At 67.1% G+C, this 25,355-nt stretch overlaps 1 protein-coding gene across 2 annotated transcripts; it reads right to left on the minus strand.

The window, feature by feature from the left end:
• Window positions 1-35: 35 nt before the first annotated feature.
• Window positions 36-25,002, minus strand: ASPG (asparaginase). 2 transcript variants are annotated; one of them, XM_068547061.1, is made up of 16 exons: window positions 24,921-25,002; window positions 19,984-20,092; window positions 19,240-19,369; window positions 17,557-17,682; window positions 15,960-16,043; window positions 15,225-15,351; window positions 11,035-11,147; window positions 8,840-9,022; window positions 8,630-8,743; window positions 8,003-8,119; window positions 6,568-6,663; window positions 6,162-6,325; window positions 3,304-3,390; window positions 1,241-1,340; window positions 799-879; window positions 36-307 (listed from the first exon to the last, which is right to left on the minus strand). In XM_068547061.1, exons 1-16 carry the CDS (start codon window positions 25,000-25,002, stop codon window positions 182-184), a joined length of 1,839 nt encoding a protein of 612 aa, XP_068403162.1. In that variant the 3' UTR covers window positions 36-181. The 2 variants fall into 2 exon arrangements, with proteins under 2 accessions (XP_068403162.1, XP_068403255.1); XM_068547154.1 differs by lacking the exon at window positions 1,241-1,340 and having other exon boundaries at window positions 36-290.
• Between the last annotated feature and the right edge of the window lie 353 nt (window positions 25,003-25,355).

Genomic DNA, 25,355 nt, shown 5'->3' on the forward strand with positions numbered 1-25,355 from the left:
GTCCTGGGACCCAGACAGACCCACTGGAGCCGGGCTTTGGGGATCTAGGGAGGGAATGGCCCTCAGAGAGATTTTATTGCCCCTCTACCCAACAAAGACCTTTAGGCTGCGTCCTGGAAACAGAATGGGAAGCAGCTCCAGCAGCGAGGAGGGGGGCAGGGGAAGGGAGCGCACAGCACAGTCAGAGCCGCGGGGGTGGGTCTGCTGCCATCCTTCCAGCAGGCCTCAACAGGAAGGAATGGCTTACGCTGCAGCAGGACAGCCTCAGGTTAGACACCAGGCAGCACTTCCTGACAATGGGAGGTCTCTAGAGGAGGAGTGGAGGCCCAGGTACTGTATGGGGGCAGGGCAGACAGACAAGCCCGGGCACCTGTCAGTGGGAAGCAGCCTTTCACAGGGGAGGGACCCAAGGACCTGAGCAAACCCAACCAGCCTGGAGAGTCTTCCGGAAGGCCAGCTGATGGGGTGGGGGTGGGAGTCAGCTGGAACCTGGCCCACCCAGCCCAGTGGGTGCTGGTCCTGGTGGGGCGGGGCAGGGCGGGCAGGCCCCCTCCAGGCTCGGGGAGCTTCTTGGCCATGGCTGGGGCCTCCAGTGCCACGGCAGGGTGCACTATGGGGCGGCCTGACAGGACGGAAGCAGGGGTTCTGGGGTTGGCCCAGAGCCCCAGTTTGCAGCTCCCCACAGAGGGTGCGCCCCGCCACAGGAGGGGCTCTGCAGGCCCCACTGAGTTAGACCGGCTCTGTCCCCAGGACACAGTCCCCACCAGGTCCAACCCCACAGGGGGTTGGGGGACTTACTGGGCCCAGGGCCTGGTCACCAACCCCACCCTGAAGGCTCTGCAGAAGGGCCACCACTTCCAGGTTCCCAGCTGCCTCTGCCTGCGGTGGGGGGCGGGGGGGGGGGCGGTGAGGGAGAACGCGGGAGGGGCTGCCTCAGGGACTCGGACCAGCAACCTGGCCCTGAACCCCGCCTCCCACCCCCAGCGGCCCACCAGGCTGCCCTCCCACCCATGCACCAAGGACCCCATGACTCCTCCGTTGCCCTTGTCCCCACAGGTCTGGGCCCTGGGAGGGAACCTGGGACAGGAAAAGGGACGGCCCTCCCTCCCCTGTGGTTCCCGCATATGAAGTGCATCCACCCGGAGAGCAGGAGTTGGGCATTTGGGAAGGGGGAGCCAATGGAGCTGTCAGGGAGGCCTTCCTGGAGGAGGTGGCCTCAGAGGGCACTAGTGGTACTCACGACATGCAGGGCGCTGCGCCCATCATAGCCCGGCTGCTTCAGGTCGGCCCCCGCCTGCCACCATGCCCGCAGGCCTTCACAGTCTGCCCTGGATGCCAGCCTGGGAGGGGGAGCCGTCAGAGAGCGCTGGGCACCTGTCCATCTGCCCACCGGCACTTTTGCAAAGCCAGCCCCAAACAGCTGACCCAGCAGTGCCCGAGCCCTGGGGCAGGAGTGCAGGAGTCGCTGCGGGCCAGCTGACGGCCTGGAGTCTGGTTTCACCCAGCAAGGGTGACTGGGACTCAGGTCAAGGGTGCACACACGAACGCACACGCATGAGGATGCACGCACACGCGTGCACGTGCACACACCCCCCACCGGCTGAGTGCCGCCCGCCAGTTTCATATTTCACAACACAGCTCTCCCTGGCGGGGCCCACAGAGGCAGGAGGAAAGTCTGAGGAGGCGGGGGATGGCCCTGGACCCAGCAGGCCGCATGGGGGTTCCTGGCTAGGAGGGGGCCTGGGCCTGCCTGCCCTAGGGAGGTGGCGGGGGACTCGTAGAGCACCACCCAGGCCCTCGTGGGGTCGTCCGCATCCTCCCTTTGCTCTCAGACGAGGCCACTCCCCACCCTGGGACCAGGCAGGGAAGGGGTCCAAGCCAGGTGTGCTGGCCAGGGCAGCCGGGCAGGAAGGGCCATCCCCCAAGGGGGCCCTAGGGACTCCCTCTGGGTCAGGAAACAGCAGCAGCAGCCCCCAAAGCGGCGCTGGGTCATTCCTGAGGTGAATCATGCTGATGGCGCCACCACCCGCCCCGCCCCCAGATCTGCCCCCAGGCCTCTCGCGCTGGTTCCCACACACACTCGCCTCCTGGAAGAGCCGGCCAAGGGCCCCCCGCAAATCCAGCCAAGCAGCTCAGGTCGGATGACCCACTCCCGTGGGAGCTGGCTGTCACTTCCCCCCTCTGCCTCTTTCCCCATCTGTCAACGGAGCCATCGAGGCCCACCTGGGGTGCAGCTCTGAACCGTCACCCCAGAAGTCCCTTCAGAGCCAAGACCCTCCCCGCCTGGGCCCCGCCACCATCCCACACATCTGAGACCCCTGTCGGTGCTGAGAAGAGGCAGGTCAGCCAGCAGGATTCGTCCCCCCAGGGACGCTGCACTCCAGGGAGGGAGGGGCTGAGGCTGGGGCCAGTGGGCTCTCTCCACCCCACTGTGTCTAGGACGGGGGCCTCCAAGGCTCGGGGGTGGGGGGATGCTGGCCGGTGGGGACGAGGGGGCCAGAGCTTCAGGTCCTCTTCCTGGAGAGCAGGCAGCACCCCTCCTCACACCACAGCAGCCGCGGTCTAAGACACCGCCCTTGTCACCCAGCCCACGCCTGGGGGCTCTGACTTCCAAGGCGCTTCCAGCCCCCCGGCCTGCCCGCCCCCGGTCCCCCCCTCCTCGAGGCCTCAGACCCGCCCACGGCAGTCCAGGCTGGACGCAGGAGGGGCTGGCGGGCGGGGCACATCAGCAGCGCCAAGGGGAGGGGCCCAGGGGACGGAGGAAGGAGCGGAGGCCGGCAGCCCTGGGCCTGCCCCCTGCCCAGCCTACCACCACCCCTCCCGGGGCCGCAGCCCCCCCAGGCCTGCTTGGTGGTCACTCAGAGCGGCTGAGGTCAGAGTCCTGCTGGTAGCTGGCAGCCGAGCGCCGACCAGGGCAGGGCAGCTCCTGGGCCTGCGGTGTATTCCCCAAGACGGGGACGAGGACCTGCCGCATGGGGCCACGCTGAGCTCACCCCACGGGGGAGCGCGGCCGCGCGTGAGAGCTGCCGACTGCCCTGCCCCCACCCCGTCCCCCCAACCTCCCCAAACGCAACCCAGGCTCCCCCCAGCCCACACCCAGGCCCCCTTCCAGCCGACCCCTCCACGGCCCTCCTAGAGCCCACACACACGCACACCCTCACACGCGCCCCCTTGCTGGACTGCTCCCTCTGCTAGGAACGAACCCCACCCTCAAGTGCTCCAAGGGCCCAGCTGGTGCACAATGGGCTCTCCCCGCTCTGAAGCCCGCGTCCTGGGAAGCACAGGTACGCCTGCGACCCTCACCTGCATAGCTCTGTCCCCGAGTCCTCCAGCTCCTGGGGGGACAGGCAGGCCCCAGCTGCCCGCAGCAGCCCAATGACACCCTGATGCCTGCCGTGAGAAAGAGCGTGGTGACCGCCTGGACGCCAGCAGGGCCTTGTCCTGTGCCCAAGACCAGGAACCCACCCTCCCCAGACTAGGGCCACCCCACCTCGGTCCCCAGCACCCAGACCCACGCCCGGGGTGAGGGGGGTCAGTCAGCCCTGGCTGAGCGGCAACCCCGTCCACAGCACCCCCCAGGCCCCGAGGCACTGCTCTGGGCACCTACGTATGGCCCACCCTGGAGGAGCCTCCCTGCCGAGCTCACACCCGCCAGGGCCGAGTCTGGGAAAACAGAATCCCTTGGGCCGGTAGTCTGCCCTTGGGGATGGGGTGGGCATGAGACACTGACGGAAGAACGTGGGCGTCAGGCTGGCCCGGAGCAGGGCCCAGAGGTCTGTGGGTGTCGAGGCACCTGTTCCGAGCCCAGGGAACAGAGAGCACAGAGCCCCGAGGCTGCCCCCTTCCCCAGTTTGGGGGTGTACCATCAACTGCATGGTCACCCCACTTTTAGGGAGCTGGAGAGGAGAGTGGGGTCCCCCCCAGAGCCCTCCAGGGTGAGGCCAGCCCCTCCAGGGCACAGCAGGGCCCGCTTGGGGGTGAGCCGGGAGACCAGTTCGGGAGGTGCCGTGACAGCCAGCTGGGGACGAGCGGGTGGGACCAGGATGGGGTGAGCTCACCATGCTACCACCCACACCCAAGCGTGAGCAGCAGAGTCTCCAGCCAGATCACCGGGCCTGGGCGCCACGGGCACACCCCACGCGCAGCCCTCCCCCTCTGTCCCCCGCCCGTGCTGAGAACCCTTTGATGCTCCCAGGAGGCTGGGAGGGAGGGGCTACCCCACTGCCCACTGCCCCAAGGGTGAGGCGCCCCAGCCCAGGACTGAGCCGAGAGGTCTAGTGGCCTGGGCTCTCCATGAGACTCATGAAACCCCCAGAAATAACCCAGGGTCCTGCAGGCCGAGAGCCCCCTGGGGAGGGCCCGGGGCCTGTGGCAGATGCTAAACCGAGACCAGCTCTGCATTCGGAAACAGCAAGACTACAAGAGATGGAAAGCAAGGGCTGTGATCCCCATGTCCCAGACACACACTCACACCCGCGTTCACCAGTGCGCTCACGCTCACACACACACACACACACACACACTCACACACACGTATGTATGTGACGCCCCTCCCGGCTGCCGGGCAGGGCACGGGGAAACAGGTGGGAGAGGGGTCCCACCCCTGCCCCTAGGTCTTCCCAGAAAGCTCCAGGCCTCGGAGCAACGTGAGCCCTTAGAACGCAGGGCCAAGTGGCTACCAGGCCCCACCCGTGCCCATCCGCCGTGACTTCCAACTGTCCGTCAGAGCAGGAGAGGCCTGCCCCTCAGAGAGATGCCAGGCGGGCCTGGGAGGGCAAGGAGACGCCTGCCCCAGCAGAGGACATGGGTACAGGTGTTCACCAGCCCCGATGCCTGCTCCTCCGGCCTCGCGCTGGCTGGCTGCCTGCCCGCCAGGCCCAGCCCCAGGGGAAGGGGTCAGAGCCTGTGACCCCGGCTCCCGGGTGGTGACCACCAGCTCGTGCGTTTTCCTTCACATCGATCCTCACACAACCCGCCCTGCAAGGTGCCGCCGCCCCAGCCTGCAGTGCACGTCACAGGTGAGCACACAGGGTGACCCCTCCAGGGGGCCCCAGCCTCTGGCCTTGGCTGCAGGGCACGGGGCCTCTGCTCCTCCTTAGAAGGAACCAGACAGGCTTCCCTGGTGGCGCAGTGGTTGAGAATCTGCCTGCTAATGCAGGGGACACGGGTTCGAGCCCTGGTCTGGGAAGACCCCACATGCCGCGGAGCAACTAGGCCCGTGAGCCACAACTACTGAGCCTGCGCGTCTGGAGCCTGTGCTCCGCAACAAGAGAGGCCGCGATGGTGAGAGGCCTGCGCACCGCGATGAAGAGTGGCCCCCGCTCGCCGCAACTAGAGAAAGCCCTCGCACAGAAACGAAGACCCAACACAGCTAAAAATGAATAAATAAATAAATTTATAAAATTAAAAAAAAAAACCCAACAAAAACAAAAACAAAACAAAACTTCCATTAGAAGGAACCAGACGTCAGGTACCCACACTGACTGCCCGGGGCCCTGGGGCCTCAGCAAGAGCTCAGCTCTGCAAGTCTCCACTTGGGCGGGGGCCCCCAAAAAACCCAGGCTGGGGCCCTGCCTTAAAAAGCCAGGGTTTGTTGGATGGGGCCAGCTTGGGGGACCCCCCCACTAGCATGCATGCTGAGCCTGCCCCCTTGGGGACCTGTGCTCACCCAGCCCAACGTCTGGCACTATGTCACCTGCTCTGTATGTGCTCCATCCCAGTGCTGGGCTGGGGGTTTCTCCCCTTGCCCCACCCCCAGCCCCTCAGGTGGAGGATGGAGGGAACACACATGAGACCCCTTGTGCTCTGTAAGCGTTTTTCTTGTCTAGAAATTCCGTGCCAGGGTCTTGCCGGGCCTGCCTGGCTCAGCTTGGAGGTCACCTCCAGGAAGCCCTCGCTGACCACCGTGCCCAGAGTCAGTCCTCCCAGTCTGGGTCCTGTTCACACCTGGCAAGGTCACCGCTAGTGCCTAGGGCCCAGCTGGAGGTGGGCGAGGCTCCAGGAAGCAGGCGTCCTTGGTCCCCCCTGGCTTTGCCTGGGGGTGCTGTGTGACCACCTGCACACTGAAGGCCCCCTCTGAGGCATCCCGGTCCAGGCCCTGCCCCACACGGCACCCCTGCCCGCACATCCGCCAAAGTGCCCGCCCCCCCGCAGCCCAGTACCTGCCCCTCACGGCCAGCAGCAGCGGGCTGAGGCCATCCTTGTCCCGTGCGTTCACGCCCAGCCCTCTCTGCAGCAGCATGGTGACCACCCCAGCCTGGCCCCCTCGGGCGGCCGAGTGCAGCGGAGTTTGACCACCAAAGTCCTCCCGGCTCAGGTCACTGCCCTGGGGCGAAGCATGGGATCGTCACCCACTGAGGGAAGGCCGGGCAGGGCCAGGTAGGCCACAGGGAAGGGACAGGGTCGGGGTGCACCCAAGGGGGGCCTGACACAGTCACGTGCCCCCCTCAGCTGCAGGGAGGTGAGCAAGCACCGGGACAGGCAGTCCTGCCCACATCTGGGCAGCGCCCCAGCCCCCTGGGCCTGGTGCAGCTGGAGCTGGTCCCCGAGGGTGGGCAGGGGTCTCACCAGCTCTGCAAGCGCCTGCAGGGCCTCCAGGTCGCCGGCGTGGGCCGCGGCACAGGCCAGGCTGGGTGCCAGGGCATCCCGCACGTCATCAGCCTCCTGGGGTGAGGGGGGCCGCAGCACCTTGGGACCCCTGCCGCTTCCTGGGGTCCTCAGCACCCCCAGGAGTGGGCAGGGCCAGGAGCAGGGGAACAGGTGGGCCGAGGTGGAGCGCAGGGCCCGTGGGAACCCTGCTGGCCCGCACACCGCGCCGGCAGTGAGTCCCAGGATGGGGTCCAGCGCCCCCTCAAGTCTCAACATGGTAAAAGAAAGGGGCTGGGCACCACATCTGAGGCCTACTCGGGACCCCCACCCCTGGGAGCAAAGTCCAGGCAGGACACAGGCCACCACCTGGCTCTGTCCCATCAGCTGTGTGACCGGGGCCTGCCACCCGCCCGCTGAGACCCACGTCCTCGCCTGCCTCCCCCGTGGGCCAGGAGGCAGGGGTAACTCATAGGGAACCTGCCTGGGGGAGGGTGGGAAGGGGTGCCTGGCCCTCCCCAGAAGGAAGGGTCGCCTGGCCCCGGTGCTGGGAATTCCATGGGTCGCCTAACAGCTCCCCAAGGCGCCAGAAGGCTGGGGGTCCCGTCAGAGGCCCCCGTAGGCATCCCCGCACCAGGCACCACGGTGGGGCCTGATCCCTCGAGTCATTTCGGCCCGAGGCATCCACTGTAACGACAGGCCGCACACGTCTGGCTACTGCCCATCCCTGGCAAGCAGGTTAAGCTGCTGCCACTCTCCACTCTCCCACCCTCACTCTGCAGAGGGGAAACTGAGGCACGTGGTGTGACCCGGGTCAGCAACGGGACACAGTGCCCGTCTCCTGCCAGGCGCACCAGGTCTGGACACTTCGCCCAGAGGCCGGTGCCGGGGGTGGTGGTGAGGTGGGGCATCAGGAGGCCGCAGTCACCCCCGTGAGCCTGGCCCAGCTTGAATCTCAGATCCCAGGCCCTAAAGCAAGTCCTCGGTCCCTTCCTGGGCCTGGGCACCCTGGCTGGGAAGTAAAGGAGCTCCAAGCCTGGCCCCTCTTCCCTGGGAGACCCAGAGCAGACACCTCTCTCCTGCCAGCAGCAGGACGGACGGAGCGCCCATGGTGCCTGAGAGCGCCCCCCTCACGAGGCAGCCCTGCACCAGGGCCAGCAGGCCCGGCCCGGCTGCCCCCCGGGTGAGCAGCCACGTTCTGAGTACCGTGTGCACGCTGCAAGGGCCCCTCTCCACTGCCTGGCCCCTTCCCACACACTGGCCCACGAGTCCCTGCAAACCCTCCCCGCTGTAGCCCCGAGCCCAGAACCAGTTCGTGCCTGGTGGTTTTCTGCTCCTGGCACCAAAATGCCAGGGCGCAGGAGCCCATCCCTCAGGGACCCACCACCCAGACCCCCTCGCCCACGCAGGACAGTACCTGGCTCAGACCGAGGAGCTGGGCGACCCCGCGGCCCAGCGTGCTGCTCCGCAGAGAGGGCCGGAGCTCGTCCACGGCAGGCGGCGTCATCTCCCCGCGCAGGTCCCTGGCCAGCAGCTGCCGGGGGAGCGCACGGAGAGCCGGGCCAGCTGCATCAGGGCCCGGACCCAGCAGCCCAGACCAACCTCGCAGGCCAGGCACCCCAGGCCCCGGGAGAGGGCTGCCCCGGGCCTGAAACTCCTCCCTCGGGCTCCATGCCTGAGGCCGGAGCCTAACCCCAGCCAGATCCCCACACCAGGCCAGCCCCACCCTCCAGCCCTCCAGCTCAGGGTCTCCCGGGGCCCCTGTGGCCTCTGCCCAGCCCCAGGGCCCGGGGACAGCTGTGTCTGAGGCCAGCCTGAAAAGCAAGAGGGAGGGGATACCCTGGGAGCAGTTTGGGGATCCTCGGCCCAAGCCAGACCTGGGGCTCCTCGAGGTGAGGACAGGCAGTGCCTGGGCTTGGGGTTGGCAACCGATCGGGGGAGCCCCCCGTCCCCGCCCCCCTTCCAAACCCAGGCACACACCCCCCGGACTGGGCCCCACCGCCCACCGGTGCGGGCCCGGGTCCCCAGCCGGAGGGCCACGCACCTCCTTCCTGCCATCCAGGCTCAGCCCCGGCAGGCCAAGCACATACGACAGCTTGGCCAGGGCCGCCTCCGATGTCATGTCGGAGCCTGAGATGGTGCCGGCTCCCGCCAAGGCCTGCAGGAACGGAGGCGCAGGCGGACGATGGGGCATGGGGTCACAGCCGGACTTGCCCCTGCCCTCCTTCCCAAGGCCTCGGTGTCCCCGCCCCACCGTGCCAGCGCCATAGTCCGAGGTGACGGCGCCCTGAAGGCAGTGGGTACAGTTGACGATGAGTAGGCCTCGTTCAGCTGCCGCCCGCAGCTCCTGAAGCAGGTCGGGCTTGGTGGGCCCGTTTCCCGAGCCGAAGGTTTCCATGACCACACCCTTTAGAGGGGGCTGCAGGAAGACCCGGACCTGCGGGGGCCGGGAGGCGAGAGTCAGGGGCCTTGCTTCCTGCTCCAGCGATGGGGACCAACAGGCTGGCCCTGCACCCTCGGTGCCTGCCACGCTCCCCAACACATCCCCCAAAGGGACCCCTGTCCCCTTCTAAGTGTTAAGGCCACAAACACCGTGGAAATGGGTCAGAGGTCACAAGGAGCCACTGGAGATGAGAAAGGACCATCGGAGGTCTCACGGAGTGAAGGGCCCCCCCATCCCAGCTGGGCCACCACACTGCCCCTCCCGGCCCCCGGCCCCTCCATCCGGCCCAAAGCTCTGCCCCGTCTGACACACAACAGGTGATGCTCCCAGCAAGCCAGTGTGTGGGGAAAGGGCCCTGCAGCTAAACACACGTGCAGGGTTCTGCTTAAGCCAGGGTGCTGCCCGCACATCCCACGAGGCTGCAAGGCTCCACTCGGAAGACAGAGGCCGGGGGCTTCCCCGGTGGCGCAGAGGTTAAGAGTTCACCTGCCAGCGCAGGGGACACGGGTTCAAGCCCTGGTCCGGGAAGATCCCACATGCCGCGGAGCAACTAAGCCCGTGCGCCACAACTACTGAGCCCGCGTGCCACAGCTACTGAAGCCCGCGCTCCTAGAACCCATGCTCTGCAACAAGAGAAGCCACCACAATGAGAAGCCCGCGCACAGCCATGAAGACCCAACGCAGCCAAAAATAAAAAAATAAAAAAAATAAAAAAATAGAAGAGGACGGGGCCTGGGGTTTACCTCGAACAAGGATGGTCCCCTCAGAGGCCACCCTGGAGGGACACTTGTTGCCCAGCTCAGCCATGCCCTGTGTCAGCACAGGTGGGCACAGCCCAGAGGCCCCAGGGCTGAGCACTGTCTGTCCCTGAACCTGCTGCTCAGGGGGAGCCCAGGGGCCAAGCTGCTGGCCTGTGCAGCAGGCATCCAGCCCTCTGGCTGTGCCCCCATCAGAGCCTTTCAGAACTGCCATCGGCTCCCTCTGCTTCTCCAGGTAGAGGCCAAAGGTGAAAGCAGACCTGTTCCTGGCAGATACCCGGGAACGGGGAGACTGGAGACCAGGACCCGCTGCCGGACAACGCTCACCACCAGCAGGCCCTGCCCCGACGGCCCGGAAGTCCCCGTCGAGTCCCCTGGGGGTCCCGTCCCCCTGCCTGTGCCTGGCCCAGCTTATGGCTCTGCACTCCCCCAGCTACAGCATGTTCTAGAAAGACTTCACGGGCCAGCATGTTTTCCCAGAAGGAGCCTGTGTGGCTCAGCCCCACTTAAGATGGCAGCCTCGTGCAGTGACCTCTGGCTACCACACGACGTGAGACCCGTGCATGGGCTCCGGCCACCAGCCCCTGGGACGACCCTCATCTTCGAGGGCAGCCCTCACTGGAGCGCGCCTCCAGCAAACCCCTTCTGGTCCCATCGCGGCTCTGCCCCGTCTGTCCCCAGCGCCCTGGGAGGAGAGCAGGCTCCAGTTCACAGACTGCGGCCCAGAGGCTAAGGGCAGCCTGGTGCCGGCCCACCCCGGGTAGAGGGACGCACCTGGGAAGCCTCGTGTGTCGGGTAGAAGAGGGGGCTGCAGTGCCCCGCCGGTCACAGCACTGAAGCAAGCGTGTTCTGAGCCCCCTGCAGCCCCGCACTCAGCGCCAGCGATAACCAGAGACGCTTTTACCCGAGACCCTCCATCCAACTGGCAGCCCAGCGTCTGGGCCTGGCTCACTGCGCAGGACGGAGGCAGGCGCCGTGTCCGCCCCAGGGACAGCTGGTGGCCAAGGGGTGGACGGCAGGGACCACCAGAGCAGCCACAAGAAAGCAGAGTCCAGGGCCACACTCCATCAGCCTCAGAGGAGCCCTCGGAACCCGGCGCTGCGACGTCCGCGGGGACAAGCCCAGTTCACAAATAAGGTGAACGGGCTGAGAAGGCAGCGGAGGGGGTGCAGGTCCCAGTGACACGAAGGTGGGGAGGGGAGGGGGTACAGGAGGCAGGCACTGCGGGGGCTGAGCCGGGGTCCCTACCAGGGAGGCGGGGATCCCAGGATAGAGGCGCAGCAGGGCCACGTCGCGCTCCATGCTGCTGTGCACCACCAGCCGGCCCTGCCCACGGACCCTCCGCACCAGCTCCCGGTTGACTGTGAGGACAGAGGGACCGAATGCACACCTTCCGGCCATCTGCAGGCCACGGCCCCAGCCCAGCCTCCCCGGACCCCCCGGCCACCGTCTGGTGCCTCTGGAGTCCCGTCTCCTGCCCCCTCTCCCAGCTCGCTCAGGCGAGGGGCGCAGCTCCAGCCTGAGCCAGCCCCCGTGGCGGGCGTGGGGTCCAGGGGGCGAAGAGGACCCTGCAGGGACGGAGGCCTCCAGAGCCCAGCAGGAGAGGGGAGAGGGCAGGTGGAGGAAGGGCCTTCCAGGCAGAGGGCACAGTACGTGCAACGGCGAGAAGCACAGCAGACGGGGCAGAGCCGGGGGATCACCAGGAGTCTGCGATCCTGGGTCCCAGAAGCAGTCGGGGCAGCGTCCTCTGACCAGCCAGCCTCACGTGCCCCTCACTGGGCACCGACCTGGCCCACGGCCCAGCAAGTCAATGAATGAATGAATGAATGAATGAATGAGTCTTCCGGATCCCTAACCTTTGGGGAAAGAAAACCTCCATCTCACTCACCCCAAAGTCTCAGAGGCCTAACGTGAGCCCAGCCTGCTCTCCACGCCCAGGGTGGCTCCTGAGCCCCGTGGAGAGTGAAGGGGGCAGTTACGTGGGGTCAGTGCCCGCCATGCAGAGAACTCCCCAGAGGATCAGGCTCTCTGTGGGTCTAAAGGCTGCTGCTCTGCGGGGACCAAGCCACCAGCGGCCTCCCAGCCCTCCTGCTCCACCCATGGGCAGGGGGCAGGGGGCAGGGGTCTGGGCAGCAGGCCTGGCCTTTGACCCTCAGGAGCCCGGCGCTGAGCCCAGGGTCCCATTCTCTCGGCCCCTCGCACACGGCAGCCTCGAGCAGGCAGAGGCTGGGCTGAGGGAGCAGGTACCAAGGAGACCCCGTTGGCCAGCCCAGGGAAACTGAGGCCCAGGGAGGGAAAGGGCCTTGCCCAAGGCTGCCCAGAGTCAGGTGCAGAGCCCGGAGGGGAATGGGGGCTCCAGGACCCCCGCCCAGGGATCCTCTACCACCCCGGTCCCATGGAGGGGGGGTGCAAGCCTGCGGGCCTCCTGCAGTTTCCACCAGAGCAATTCTCATGATAATAAACTGAGGAACGTTCCAGACACGTGCTGCCCTTTCACGGGGAGCTGGGAGGGTGGGAGACGCAGGGGCTCTGGGGGACGGGCTTGGGGGGAGGGCGGCCACAGCATCCGTCAGCAGCGAGAGGCGTCCTTCAATTTCGGGCCCCGGCCCCAGCTGGGCGAGCAGATAAGACGGCGGCGGGTGGGAGCGAGGCCACCAGCCAGGAGTTATGGCTGCAGAGGGGGGTTTACGGAGACAGAGAGGGCCCGTGCCCCGCCGCCCGGCCAGCCCATCCCCCTCAGAGCCCATGGGACCCCAAGTCCTTCCACCTGGGCCTACTGGACATCCGGGGACCGCTGTCCCCATGCGCAGACGGGCCGAGAGGAGGGAAGGTGGTGTGAGGACCGTCCCTGCTCGGTCCTAACAGCGCCACCGCAGGGCCACGCAGCGGAGCCCACATGCACAGGGGACACTGAGCCCCACGTCCCCTTCGGCTACTGGGACCCCCCTGGCCCGAGCCTGTCGGCCTGACTCCCCCTCCCTGGGGCCAGGGCTTCTGCACAGCAAGGACCTGGGGCTCCTGGAGGCCCGGTGTGACCGCACGTGCCTCACCCACTAGGGGAAGGGCGGGGCCAGCACCCACCCCCCCACCTCCCACCGTGCACCCCTCCTCACCCGGCACAGCTCCCGCTCCTGAGCCCCTCGCCCCTCGTCTGTAACGGCCTCACAGAGGGGAGGGAAAACGCAACAAAAAGCAGTGAGAGGGCGCCGGCCGCCCCAGTGCTGGTGTCAGCCCCCAGCTCCCCGCCTCCCCAGGGGCCCCGCCGGGCACACCCCGGGCAGAGGCTGGTGTTTCTCAGCGCCAGGTGCCGGGACCAGCCCGGGGCCCTCACACACCACACGGGCACCCTGGCTGGGGGGACACAATCCTCCTGGGATCACGGACTTGGGGGTCCAAGGGCGGCCTCTCCTCTCGGGGCCAGCCTCAGCCCCACGCCCGTCCAGCCGCCTGGCCCCGCCCGCACCAGCGTGCCCTGCACCTCAAGGCCGGCCCGGGCTTGGCGTGGCACAGGTGAGGGCCTGGGGATCCAGGGTGAACTCCGCACCTGCCAGTGGGCTGCGTCCTGGGAGCTCCCCTCTGAGCCCCAGAGAAGGTGTGACTCAGCCCCCACGGGGGAGGCAGGCCTGCACAGCGGCCGCCCCCTCCTTCCCACCCACTCCTCCTTCCTCAGCTGGCTGGCACCGGGGCAGGAGGGGCTGAGTGCCACTGCCCACCACAGCAAGGAAGCGATCCATCTGCCAGCACCAGCACGTGGGCCACCTCCTCCAGGAAGCCTTCCTGACTCTGGCCCTCAGCAAGCACAGGGACCCCCGCCTGGCCCCCAGAACCCGGGCGTGCTATACACACCTTAGACGCGCTGACCGTTCTGGGCCTTACCAACCCCCGGGGCGCTCCAGCAAGCAGGGTGGGTGGGCAGGGGGAGGGAAATGCAGGGTAAGACCCCCAGAATGAAGTCAGGGCTCGGGGCCGCAATGCCTCCCTGCATGGTCCTTCCCTCCTCCTGCTGTAGCCCCACAACCGCCTGGCAGAGGTCCTGCCCGCCACCACGCCTGGATGCCCGCGTCTCAAAGGCACAGGGCTGGGGCGGGGCTCTCGTGTTATAGGACCAGCCCCCCAACCCCAGAGAGGGCCTGCTCCTCCGGCTGCTCTCCAAGGACAGCTTGCGGCACCCCCCAGGGCCTCTCCAGGCTCTCAGTCCTCATCACCTTCCTAGGAAAGCCCCTGCGGGTCCCTGCCTGGCTCGGGACATTCCAGGAAGCCCTGCCCCTAGGAGGTCAAGGCCCCGGCTGCCCACAGCCCACCCTCCCCAGGGCTTGATCTGCGCTTCCTTTCGGGGTGGGAAGGGGCCTGCTACGCCAGAAGGCCTCTCGTGCTGGCCTTCTGGAACTGCCCCCTCCAGGCTCCCACGGGTCCTGCCCGCATGGGCGAGGCCACGGCGCCCTCCTGAGGGGCCGGGACGACGCAGGCAGGCAGTCCAGGGAGAAGGGCTGCCTCGGTCCTGCCCTCTGTGTGGCGAGCCCGGCCCCGAGCAAGGCTTCGAGGGCCCTACATTCCCCCAAAGGAAGACGGGCTCTGCCAGGCCCTGGAGGCCCCCAGAAGGGTCCTGGGACACGATCCCACCGCTGGAGGAGTGGGGACAGGTGTCCAGGCCCAACACCTGCCCCAGGACCCCCCGGCTTGGTCAGGAGGAGACACGGGGGGCGAGGGGGCAGCATGTAGACGGCAGGGGCTGGGCGGACAGCAAGGCCACTGGAGCGAAGCCGTCACGCCGCCTCGCGGAGGGGCAGCCCGGTGCCGGGCGGGAGTCGGAGGGGTTGGCCACGCCCACGGCGGACCCGGAGCGGGGCCGGGGGGCCCCGGAGACACACAGGAGAGCGGACATCCCGGGTGGAGAGAGTCTCCACGGCCATGAGGGCGGCTGAGCCGGGTGAGGCCTGAGCACCAACCCAGCAGCGCTCGCCGAGGACTGGGCCGGAGACGGCTTCTCAGCAGGGCCAGCGTCGGCGGTTCCCCGGGGGGGGGGGGGGCTCAGGGTCCACCACCCACGGGAGGCGTCGGGCAGCCCCACGACGGGGGCTGGGCGGCCTGCCAGGCCCAGGGCACGGAAACGCCCCTGAAAGTCCCCAGGACGAGGTCGCACTACCAGAACCACGTCCCCGGGAGGCCGAGGTGAGTGGCAGAGCCACTGACCGTCACTGAGGGACTCCTGGGCCACGTGGCCGGGGAAAGGCACAGGAGGCTGATCGCCAGAACGCGGCCCCGCCCAGGACGGCCCCCCGGCTCAGAGCCGGGGTTACCTGCGGGGGCCTCCTCCTCTCTGAGCAGCGCCCCGCCCCCCCCGCCCCCGGCTTCTCTGCAGCCCAGGGCAGAGCCCCGAGCCGTGGTCTCCCGCCCAGGAGCCCCCTCGCAGTCCCCGCTGCCCCTCCCTGCTCGCTCACTTGTGACGTCAGCGCCCACAGTGGCCAGAGGCGGCAGGTGGGGGGAACAGAAGGCCGCGAACCTGCGCGTGTCCACCTTGGTCGCCCGGTTGCCCCGGAACAGCTGGTTCTGGAAGAACAGGCAGACCTGCGGGGGCGGGGTGCAGCTCAGCGCCGGGCAGCCCCTGCCCTGCTCAGGAGCTGTCCCCGTGGGGCGCGCTGGGCGCCTCGGCAGCGAGACAGGCCCCGACGGCGTTCCGTGAAGCCCCTCCCCAGGGCGGGCGACCCCCTCCCAGGGCTCCTCTCCCCGTCCCCTGAGCTGTGAGGGGGGATCTTGTAAATGTCTCCCTGCATCACCACGTGACCGGGAAAGACGAGGAAAAAGAGCCGCTCCACAACCACGCCCGTACGACCTACTGATGGAAACGTACACATGCACGTATGTGTGTAGTGTAAATAAACATATACCACATCATAGGTGTGAGACAACTTAAATATACGTAAACCACACATATATATATATGACCCGGAGAAAATCCACCACGCTGCCAGCAGCAGACGTCTCGGGGGCTGAGAGGCAGTGACTGTTTCCTGCTGCCTTCTCTGTTTTCCCATGTTCTCTACGGTGACGGTGTACTTCACGTTCAAGGGGAAAGACAGATCTTTAAAGCCTGCCAGACGCCCCCCTGAGCACCACACCCCGAGCCCCGGGCCTGGGTCCCCAGGAGCACGCAGGGAGGAGGGAGGAGGCGGTACCTCGGGGATCACGTACTGGCCAGCCAGCAGCAGGGCACCCAGCAGGTTCTCCCGGCCGTCGTTCCACAGGGCATGGATGGGCACCTGGGGGAGAGGCCACGGAGAGGAGAGGGGCTGAGGCTCCGGCAGCGTAGGAGGGACTCAGTGCGGAGCCCGGGCAGGGTCCAGGAGAGGCGGCAGGCAGGCTCGGGGCGGTGGGGACCGCTGCTCGGGGAGCTGCCCCTGCTGGCCATGCCAGTCTGGCCCGCACCCCAGCACCCTCTGCTCCCCGCAGGCCCCAGTGCCTGCTGCCGGAGGCCGGCCGATGGGCTCCTGCCCAGGGACCCGCCACTGCCCAGCCCAGCTCCCTGGCCCTGGGGCACAGAAGCCCTGCTCCCTCACTGCCCCGGCCAGTTCTGGACCGGGTGGGCAGAGGGTGGCCAAGAGCTGACCGTGGGTGGATGCAATGGCCAGAAGCCTCACGCGGGGCCTCCGAGCACCGGGTCCCAGACCTGCTCCCGTGTCTACGTGGAGACCAATGTCCCCAGGGCTGACTCTGACCCGTACCCAGATCCCCACCACTCCTGCCCAGGAAGGCAACAAAGGGCTGGACTGCTGCGGGGTGTGCAGACGGGCCGGCTGGGCAGGGGTGGGCCCAGGGCCTCCAGAGGAAGAGCCCTGGCCTGGGGCCACAGTCCTGGGTCCTCATAAGGGGTGTGGCAGCGGACCAGCAGCCCCGGGCCTCGAGCCTCAGTGTCCCCTGCGTTATAACAGGGACGCTCTGTCAGGGCCAGCGCGGGGGTTAGAAGAGCACAAGCGTGATCCTTCCCGGGGCCAGCAGTGCTCATAATCCTGCCCTTCATCCCTTGGGGGAGGCCTGATGGCGACCTACACCCAGGGGCTCAGGAGCGTCTGGGAAGAGCCAGGGTCAGCCTGCACCCCATCCCTCCACTTGAGCTCCGAGTGGGACGTGCTCGGCAGCAGTGGGGTGTGTGCGGTGCGGCCCTGGGCTTCCCCTGAGTGGGGCCGCCCCACTGTGACACCCGCGGGGACCGTGGACAGAGCAGGGCAGGCAGCCGGGTCGGCACCAGACCACGGGATTTCCCGACCTCTGACCCCGGGGAAGCCTCCCCAGGGCCTTGGGGAGGGCTGGCCCGATGGCGCCACCGCAGGCAGCCTCTGACGCAGGCCCTGACTGGGGTCCAGGCTTCCCCCACCCCCCCCCCTTCAAATCCAGCAGTTTTCTAGAATATTCCACCTGTTGGCTTTGGGGGTTGTGCTGGGTCAGGGTGAGAGAGGAGGGGGTAGCATGTGCCCAGGTGCCCAGGGATGGCATCGGTGGGAAACACAGTGGGAAGAGGAGAGCGACAAAGGGAGGGCAGCTGGACAAGGCCGGCAGCAGGCTGTGGACCCACCCCCGGGGTGGCAGGGCTGGCACCAGGCAGGACCAGGGCATTGACCAGCGCCGGCCAGCTCAGGCAGCGCAGGAACCAGCCCGGGGAGCTGCCGGACCGAGCAAGGAGCCCGGGGACCCGCCTGGGCCCCCAGCAGCGCTGAACTGCCCTGTGGCCTCAGGAAGGCCCTGACCTTATGCCCACTGGGCAGCCCGGGGTGTTACCTGGGCACCAGTGAGGATGACAGTTTTCTGCAGGTTTTCCAGCATGAAGGAGAGCACGGAGGCGGCGAAGGCCATGGTGTCGGTGCCATGGATGACCACAAAGCCATGGTACTGCCCGTAGTGTCTCTGCAGGAGGGGCGGCGAGCTCAGGCAGGCCTGGCCTCCGGGGCCACCAGGAGAAGGAAGGTAAGGGCCCCACATGCAGCTGGAGGGACCCGGGTCACCGCTGGCCGGGGAAGCCCACTGGAAATGGAGCTTCTGCCTGGAGTCCCGGTGCCCGTGCTCTCCTCGCGCCCAGGACAGCCTTCTCCCGTCCCCTCGGGCCTCCCCGCGACACCCCTCGCCCACGAGAGAACTCAGGTCGGGGTCTCTGAACATTCTTATCTGAGGATGGGAAGGTCCCCCCCGTGCAATGCCCGGTCTGGGCTCCCGAGCACACTGGTCAGCTCAGTGCTCCTGGAGGGCCCCTTGCTCCGTGACCACTGCCCCTGGGGCAGCAGGGGCTGCGGGGTGAGCAAGCCTCTCGGTCCAGTGGGAGGGCCAGGCGCGGACACAAGCGATGGGCACAAGGCACAGCCAGTGCTGGGAGCCGGCTGTGACACGGGAGGTGGGAAGGATGCCGACAGGCAGACATGGGGAAGGTGCCTCCAGGCACACAGGCCACCTCTGCAGGGATGCACCCCCGGCCACCACCTCCTAGAGGGCAGCCACGGCTGGGCCTCAGTGGGCAGCTGGCCCGGGTTGTGGTTGCGAAGGGCACGGTCCCGGGAGACAAGGGGACCATCCCTCGTGGCCCATTGAAAGACCAGGCCAGGCTGGGCCCGTAGCTGCAGGGGAGCCGAGCCACGTGGCGGGCTGGGGCGCCCTCTGCTGGCCACACAGTGAATCTGCGTGCGGCTGGCCTCTGCAGCCAGGACAGCAGTCCTAGGCGTTCAGAGAAGCGGTCAGGCCCCAACTGTAGGATGCTGCTGGCCACAGAGCAGGGAGACTGCCCCAGATCACGGCTACGGACATTCAGAGACACAAGGGCCGGGCCCAGGGCCTCACGCGGCCCCAGGCGCTCACCGTGAGGGGGTGAGGCCCCGGAAGCCGCTCTGCCCCAGCAGAAGGAGCCAAGCGTGGAACTGGGGCCAGCGCCCAGCTGCCAGGAAGGGGCAGGCTGTGTGACAAGCCTCTCTGCGGGCAGCGGGCTTCCTTAAGGGAGGAAGGTGAGAAATGGGCCTGGCGGGGGCCAGGCTTGGGCAGGAATGGGGGCTGGCGCTGGTGGCCTGGGGAGGACAGGGAAGAAAGCTGATGGCGGGCGGCTCGGGCTGCAGGTAAGGCGTCCACACTGTGTGTAAACCACGAGGCCCGTGCAGGCTCCGTGCCCTTCTGTGGGCCCTAAATCCACGAAGACTATACGGTCTAGGCTGGGCGTGGGCACGGGGTGGACAGAGTAGGGGTGGGCCAGGCATGAAGTCTGCAGGGAGGCGCTGCACGTCTTGGCCCAGGATACCAACTGGGACAAACTGACGGAACAAATCGAGACGGCCACCCGGGCCACTTCCTCGCCGGGAAAGCGGACGTGGCCCTCGATGCCCACCCTCATGGGTGCAGGTAAAAGGGCCTTGGGAGCCTAGCAGCTGAGGTGCGACCCACTTGGCTCCTGGCCCCAGCCCCGCCCACACTCCCCCATCACCTCACCTCGATGATCTGGGCGATCTGAACCCACTCGGTGATGGTCATGTCACTGGAGTCGAAGAGAGGCTGGCACTCCAGCACTGTGTACATGACCCTCTGGTCGGGGCAGGCGGGGCAGGCGGGGCTGGCGGGCCTGCAGGAGGTGGAAAGCAGGCTCGCACTCTGCGCCCGCTCGCGTGGCGGCCCCGCTCCCTTCTGCCCAGCCAGGCCCCCGCACCCAGGGCCGTGGCCGTGGGCTCTGCATCCCCACCGGCTCCCTTCCACTCGAGGCCCCAGGAGCAAGGACCGTGGTCCCCGGGAGGGGCCGAGGCCAGGCCAGGCCAGGTTGCTCCAGAGCAGTGTCCCCTCCCCTCGGTGAGCCAGGACGACCGTGGGAGGAGGGCTGCTGGCAGGAGGGAGGTCAGCGACCGCGAGGGCAACTCCCCGCTCAGCCGGCCAGCAGTGAAGACCACCGGGCAGCCTGGGCCACGAACTGGGAAACAGAGGGACCTTCACGAGGAGGGGGCACCTGGGGCCAGCCCTTGCCTCTCCTGACGGGCTTGAGTCCCCACGGGGCTCCCTTGAAAGGGGGCTGTAGTCAGTTCTAGAGCCATCAAAGCGGGAGCCCGCGGGGCCGGCATCCTCTAGCAGCTCGCCATGGACACACCAAGAAGCCACAGCCTGGCAGGGGCCAGTCTCAGGGTGCCCCCCACCCCATGACAGCTGGCCACGGTCCCCGGCCGGGACCCCAGAGGAGCCGACACTCACGGCAGCACTAAGGTGTCCTCAGGGAGCTCACAGGTCCGGGCGTGGCCCTCGTCGTGGAGCATGGGCAGCGTCCTCAGAACCGCGGCCAGGCCCCTCCCAGGGACGAGCACTGCAGGCGGAGTGGCGCGGGGAGGCGGGGTCAGAGGCGGGTGGCCACACCCCCAGCACCGCCCCCTCCCTCCCCACTGGGGGCCAGGCCCCGGCAGGGGTGGGGGGCTGGGAGCTGGCTGGGTGAGCTCTGGCCCGCAGGGAAGTCAGAGGCTGGGCAGACGGGCCTGCAGCTGCCCCGGGCCCTGGCAAGGATGGGCAGCTGCCCCGTGTAGGGACTGCTACTCTCACCCAGACAGCCCCGGGGCTCCGCCACCGAGGCTCAGGGGGCCCTGGCCCTCTCACAACTCGGACACACGTGCCCACTCTTCTTTCCCCCCTTCCCAGAACGTCCACACTGCTCTGCCCATGGACACGCTGTTGGCTCTGCCTGGAAGTCCTCTGCTCCTTTCCGCTTCTCACCCGGCAGGTGCGTCATCCCAGCTCAGGATACCACTTCCAGGAAGCCCTCCTTGATGTCCAGATGCTGGTGCCATTCCCACACGCTCCCCGTTACCCCTTCTCCCTACCTGGACTGTGTGTGACACCTTCAGGGTCCAGCCCAGGCCCTCTGCCTGCAGCCTCCATGTCCAGAAACCTGCATCTAAGGAGGCACTGGGCAGAAATGGTGTGTGTTCTAAGAAAACCCTAAGAAGTCACAACTGTTTCCTGGAAACAAACAACTCCTCAGCAAAGGCTCCCAGAAGAACCTTTGCACTGGGGCCCTGGCTTTTTGTCCCACCCTGTTCCCTGCAAGCTCCGTGACCTTGGGCAAGTCGGCTAAACTTCTCCGGGCATATGCACCCCTCACTGAGGTTCTGTGGGCGTCTCCCACGTGCCTGGCTGTCGAACACCTGGACACAGGCGAGAACAGCAGGGTCCCCCCTCGAGAAGCACCCTTGGCTGAAACATGTAAGACCTACAGGACCAGGGTCAGTGGTCACCCTGGGCGACGATATTGCTCCCAGCCTTCACCCTCTGCCCGGTGTTATCAGTCTCCCGCTGCTGCGTAATAAACTGCCCCAAGTAAATCCCAGGCCCAGCTCGTGCCAACCCCCAGTGAACACAGTTGCATTGGCCCAAGGATGTTCGTGGTGCCGTCTCCCCAGCCAGAGAAGGAGACCCAAGGGGGAGCACCTTGAACAGCCCCCCCACCCAGGAAGCACCCTTTAGGGGCTCCATATGCTTTGCTGCAGGAGTGATGGGGCTCAGTAGACAGAGGGGACATCCGTGTGTGACTGCCAGCCCGGCCACCCTCCCGAGATGCCTGAAGTGTGACCAGGCACACACCTGCCTCCACAAAGGTCTGGACTCGCCAGCCCTGACGGCAAGGAGGCCCGAACTCCAGACCCTGGGCGTTGAAGGAGGCTCAGAGTCACCCACCCTTCTGCGGCAGGCCCCCAAAGGTGTCCCCTCCTGATCCCCAGGACCTGAAATGCGAAGTCTTTGCAGCCGTGACTGAGTTAGGGTCCTGGGATGATGAGATGATGCTGGTTTATGCGGGTGGGTGCTGAGTGCCACCGCACGCATCCTTGTAAGACAGAGGCAGAAGAGAGCTGACACCCAGACAAGGCCGTGTAAGGGCAGAACAGAGACACGAACACAGCGGCCTGCAGGATGGAGCACCTCCCGAGAGATGCTTCTGCTGCTCTAGGCCCCCGTTTGTGGCCATGGGTCAGGGCGGCCGCAGGAAGCCCGCACGCCACTCTTCACTCCAGCTGCCCTCCCAGTGGGTGGCACTGGGGTGTCCATGTAAACCTGGGGATCCACTGACGGGGCAGGTGATGTGCACGGTCACCTCCGCCCAGAGCGAGGCCATTGCTAGTGGACGGTGGGGCACTGGCTTCCGGGGACACTCCACGCCTCGGGGCGGCAGGAAGGTGCAGGGCCAGCGAGCCCCACACGGCCCAGACCCTGGTGTCCCCGCCTGGGGAGCGTGTAGGTGGGCAGGCAAAACCAGCCCAAGAAAAGGCTAAACCCTCCTTCTGTTCTATTCGCTCTGTGCAAAATTCTGCCAACACATCATCACACAAAACAGCCAAAAGTGTGGGGAAAACAGCCTTGAGGGAGGGTCAGGAAGTCAACGAACAAAAAATATTTTTCTGGGATTTGTAATGTTCTTGGCTTTCAAGAACTAGCAGTTTGTTGTGATTTCCTTCGTCATTCTAAATAAACACCTGTCCCCCCAAAAAAACAAAAAAAGGGGACTTCCCTGGCAATCCAAGGGTTAAGGCTTCCACTGCAGGGAGCGTGGGTTCGATCCCTGGTCAGGGAACTAAGATCCCACGTGCTGCGTGCTGCGTGCTGCAGCCAAAAAAAACTAACAACGAAACAAACAAACAAATAAATAAACACCTGCTTTATCATCTAATTCTGATTTTGTAAATTGTATTCTCTCTCTTAGCACGGGCCGCCAAGCTTCAGGCCCTACAAAAGCAGAAGCCACCCTGCCGGGGCCCTGTCCCCAGGCCGTGCAGGCAGGGAGCTGACTCACTGGCAGCGGCCCCACCAGACACACTCATCTGTATGGGCCGTCCCAGGACAGCTGTCCGCGGACAGCTCAGGCTATAAAACGGTGAACTTGTGAGCGTGTGGCAACGTGCTCAGGAAGGGGGTCTAGGCCAAGGGCACAAGAAGCCATGGACGTCACCCCTGCGGATGAGGCTTGGCTGCCAGGCCCTCCGGTGGCCTCCTGGGATGTCCTGGCACCTTCAGCTGCCAGGCTCCGAGGCGCTACTCACCCTGCCACCCCCGCCAGGAGCCAGGCCCACGAGGCACGCCCAGGGCGTCAGGGCTCCTCAGCCGTCATGCTGCTCGGCCTTGGGCTTGGGGTTATCGGCTCATGTGGGATTCACGATGTCCCTTGACCAGTGACATCGTCCCCGAACTCAGAGAGGGGATGGGTGAGGGGCGTCCCTAGCTGCCACGGCCTCCGCCCTCCCCTCGCCATCCTGACCTTTGGCAGGGCTCACGTGTGGGGCGTCGAGTGCCCTGCAGGCCACTGTTTACCAGCAGGCGCAGAAAGGCTCCCAACAGCGACAACCCAAACGGCTTTGCCGTGGCCGCCCCTCACCGCCCCCGCGTGGGCCGGAGCCCACATCAGCAGAGCCAAGCGAGTTAATCATTGACGCCCTCCGGATCAGAATTCCCGGGCAGGAAGGGCCTGGAGTGTCTGCGTCCCCCCAGCCCCCAGCCGGGCTCAGAGAGGGCAGAGGCCAGCAGAGCGCGGCGGCCCAGCGGGCCCAGGCCTGGCTCCTCCATCCATGTGGCTCCTTCCCCAGCCTGGGGTGCTGTCCTGAGGTCTCTTGGATGGCTCCTGCCTGTCCGGAAGGCGCTCCCACCGCACCCCATCTTTCTAGAGTCAGTCTCCAGGTCACCTTCCAGACGTGGGAGTTTACATCCTCCCTGGAAAATGCAGCGCCTGGGAGAGTGAGCCTAAGGGGGGCCCTGGGGAGCTGGGGGTGCTGTGAGGGGACACGACGCAGTGCAGGTGGGATCCAGGTCAGAGCCTGCAGCCTGGACCCTGGAGAACAATGAGTCGAGCTCAGTGGAAGCTCAGCAATCACAGTTGGCCAGGTGCCAAGCCTGGAGGGGCAGCGACAGGGGTGGGACGGGGCCCCAGGCAGTCCAGGGATGCAGACAGGGCCGACCACTCCCGTCTCTCTGCCCCAGGCCTGGGGCAGCACGGGGCAGACTCCCCAGCAGCCCGGGAGGAGCAGCTGGGGGAAGGGGGTGAGGGGGTGTGGAAACCACGCTCCGCACCCCTGAGCCCCTCCAGGACAGGGCTCTATGGGGGTCTGAGTCCTGGGGCCCAGCAGGGAGTGAGCCTCAAGAGACGTCTGTGAATTGGCAGCCGGGGTCGGGGGGGTGGCACGAACAGGCCCAGAGGACCCAGAAGCAGTTGCTGGAGTGAGAAAGTGCTAGTGGCATCTGGGTAGCTGCTTCAGTGGAAACGGTGGCCAGGAGGAGAGGGCTGGGGAAGTGGCCCCAGGACCAAGGGCAAAGGCGAACGTCCTGTTAGCACGGGGGGGGGGGGGGGGGGCGGCGGGGCAGAGGCGGGGCAGCTCTGGCAAGGCCCCCGCTATGGGGCTGGCAGAGGATCTGAGTAGGGGGACACTCCAGGGCCAGGTGTGAGGTTGCCCTGGGTGTGAGGACAGCCCGGACAGGCACCTGGGGCCAAGGAGGGAGCCCAGGGGGGGCCTGTGTGGAGGGCACAGACAGTGTCCGCTCTCCCGGGAGTGCTGGAACATTCTGGAGGTGTGTGCAGTCCTCTTCCCACCCCTGCAGGGCCCCAGGCTCCCCAAACCCGGTCCCTGCCCGAAGGTGCTCTGCCGGGCCTGGGGGCACCCCTGCCCCAGCGGCCCGCAGAGCTCAGCGCCCGGCCCAGCAGTCACCGCCTCGCGGACCGACTCAGGCCAATGTCACAGGGGCAGAGAAACGAAACGCCCAACCTGCCCGGACTCCTCGTGCACGTGAACACTTCCCAAAGGTGTCTGGTGCCCGCTGCCCGGCCGAGCCCGGGCTGGGAACAGCGGGGAACGGCTGGGGTCGCCTTGCAGCCGCTCGGTGGTCCCGAGTGAGGGGCCTCGGCAGACTCTGAACACCTGCCCACCGGCTTGTCTGTGCGGGGAAAGGCGCTCAGACAGACGCCACGGTGGTCGAGGCTCGGCCCCGGGAGGAGCCGGCGACAGCGCGGGGGAGAGGCTGTGCCCCCGGGCGGGCTGACCGCCCACCGGGAGCGGCGGGGTCAGGTGCGCGGCACCGCGGGGCCTGGCGACCCCCGACAGGTCAGAGGGCGCGCGGACGACCCCCACCCCAGCCCCGGTGCCCGGACGCCGGCACCCACTCACCGCCGCGCTCGCTCCGCATGCCGATGGTGCCGCCGGTGTAGATGGCCAGGAGCCGCCGCTCGGGCCCCGTCGCGCGCGCCATGCCCGTGAGCCAGGGGACCGGGGACCGGGGGGACTGACGGAGGCGGCGGGGCGCGCAGAGGGCAGCCGGGGGGAGGGGCGGAGCCTGCCGGGGGCGGGACGGGGGAGGGCGGGACCTGCTGGGGGTGTGGAGGGACCTGCCTGGGGGCGGATACTCGCCGGAGGGTCGGGGCCTGTCCCAGGATGGGGGGAGGGGGGAGGGGGGAGGGAGGAGGGGCGGGGCGGGTCCGGTCCCGGGTTGGGGGGATAGGGGACAGGTCCCGAGCCATCTCAGGCGATCCGATTTCAGTGCAGCGGGCCGGGGCGTTTCGAGTAGCTGTGAATTGTGGCTCAAAGGCCAGGTGCCTCACGGAC

The sequence above is a fragment of the Eschrichtius robustus genome, chromosome 1 (assembly GCF_028021215.1).
Source record: "Eschrichtius robustus isolate mEscRob2 chromosome 1, mEscRob2.pri, whole genome shotgun sequence".
Taxonomy (NCBI): Eukaryota; Metazoa; Chordata; class Mammalia; order Artiodactyla; family Eschrichtiidae; genus Eschrichtius; species Eschrichtius robustus.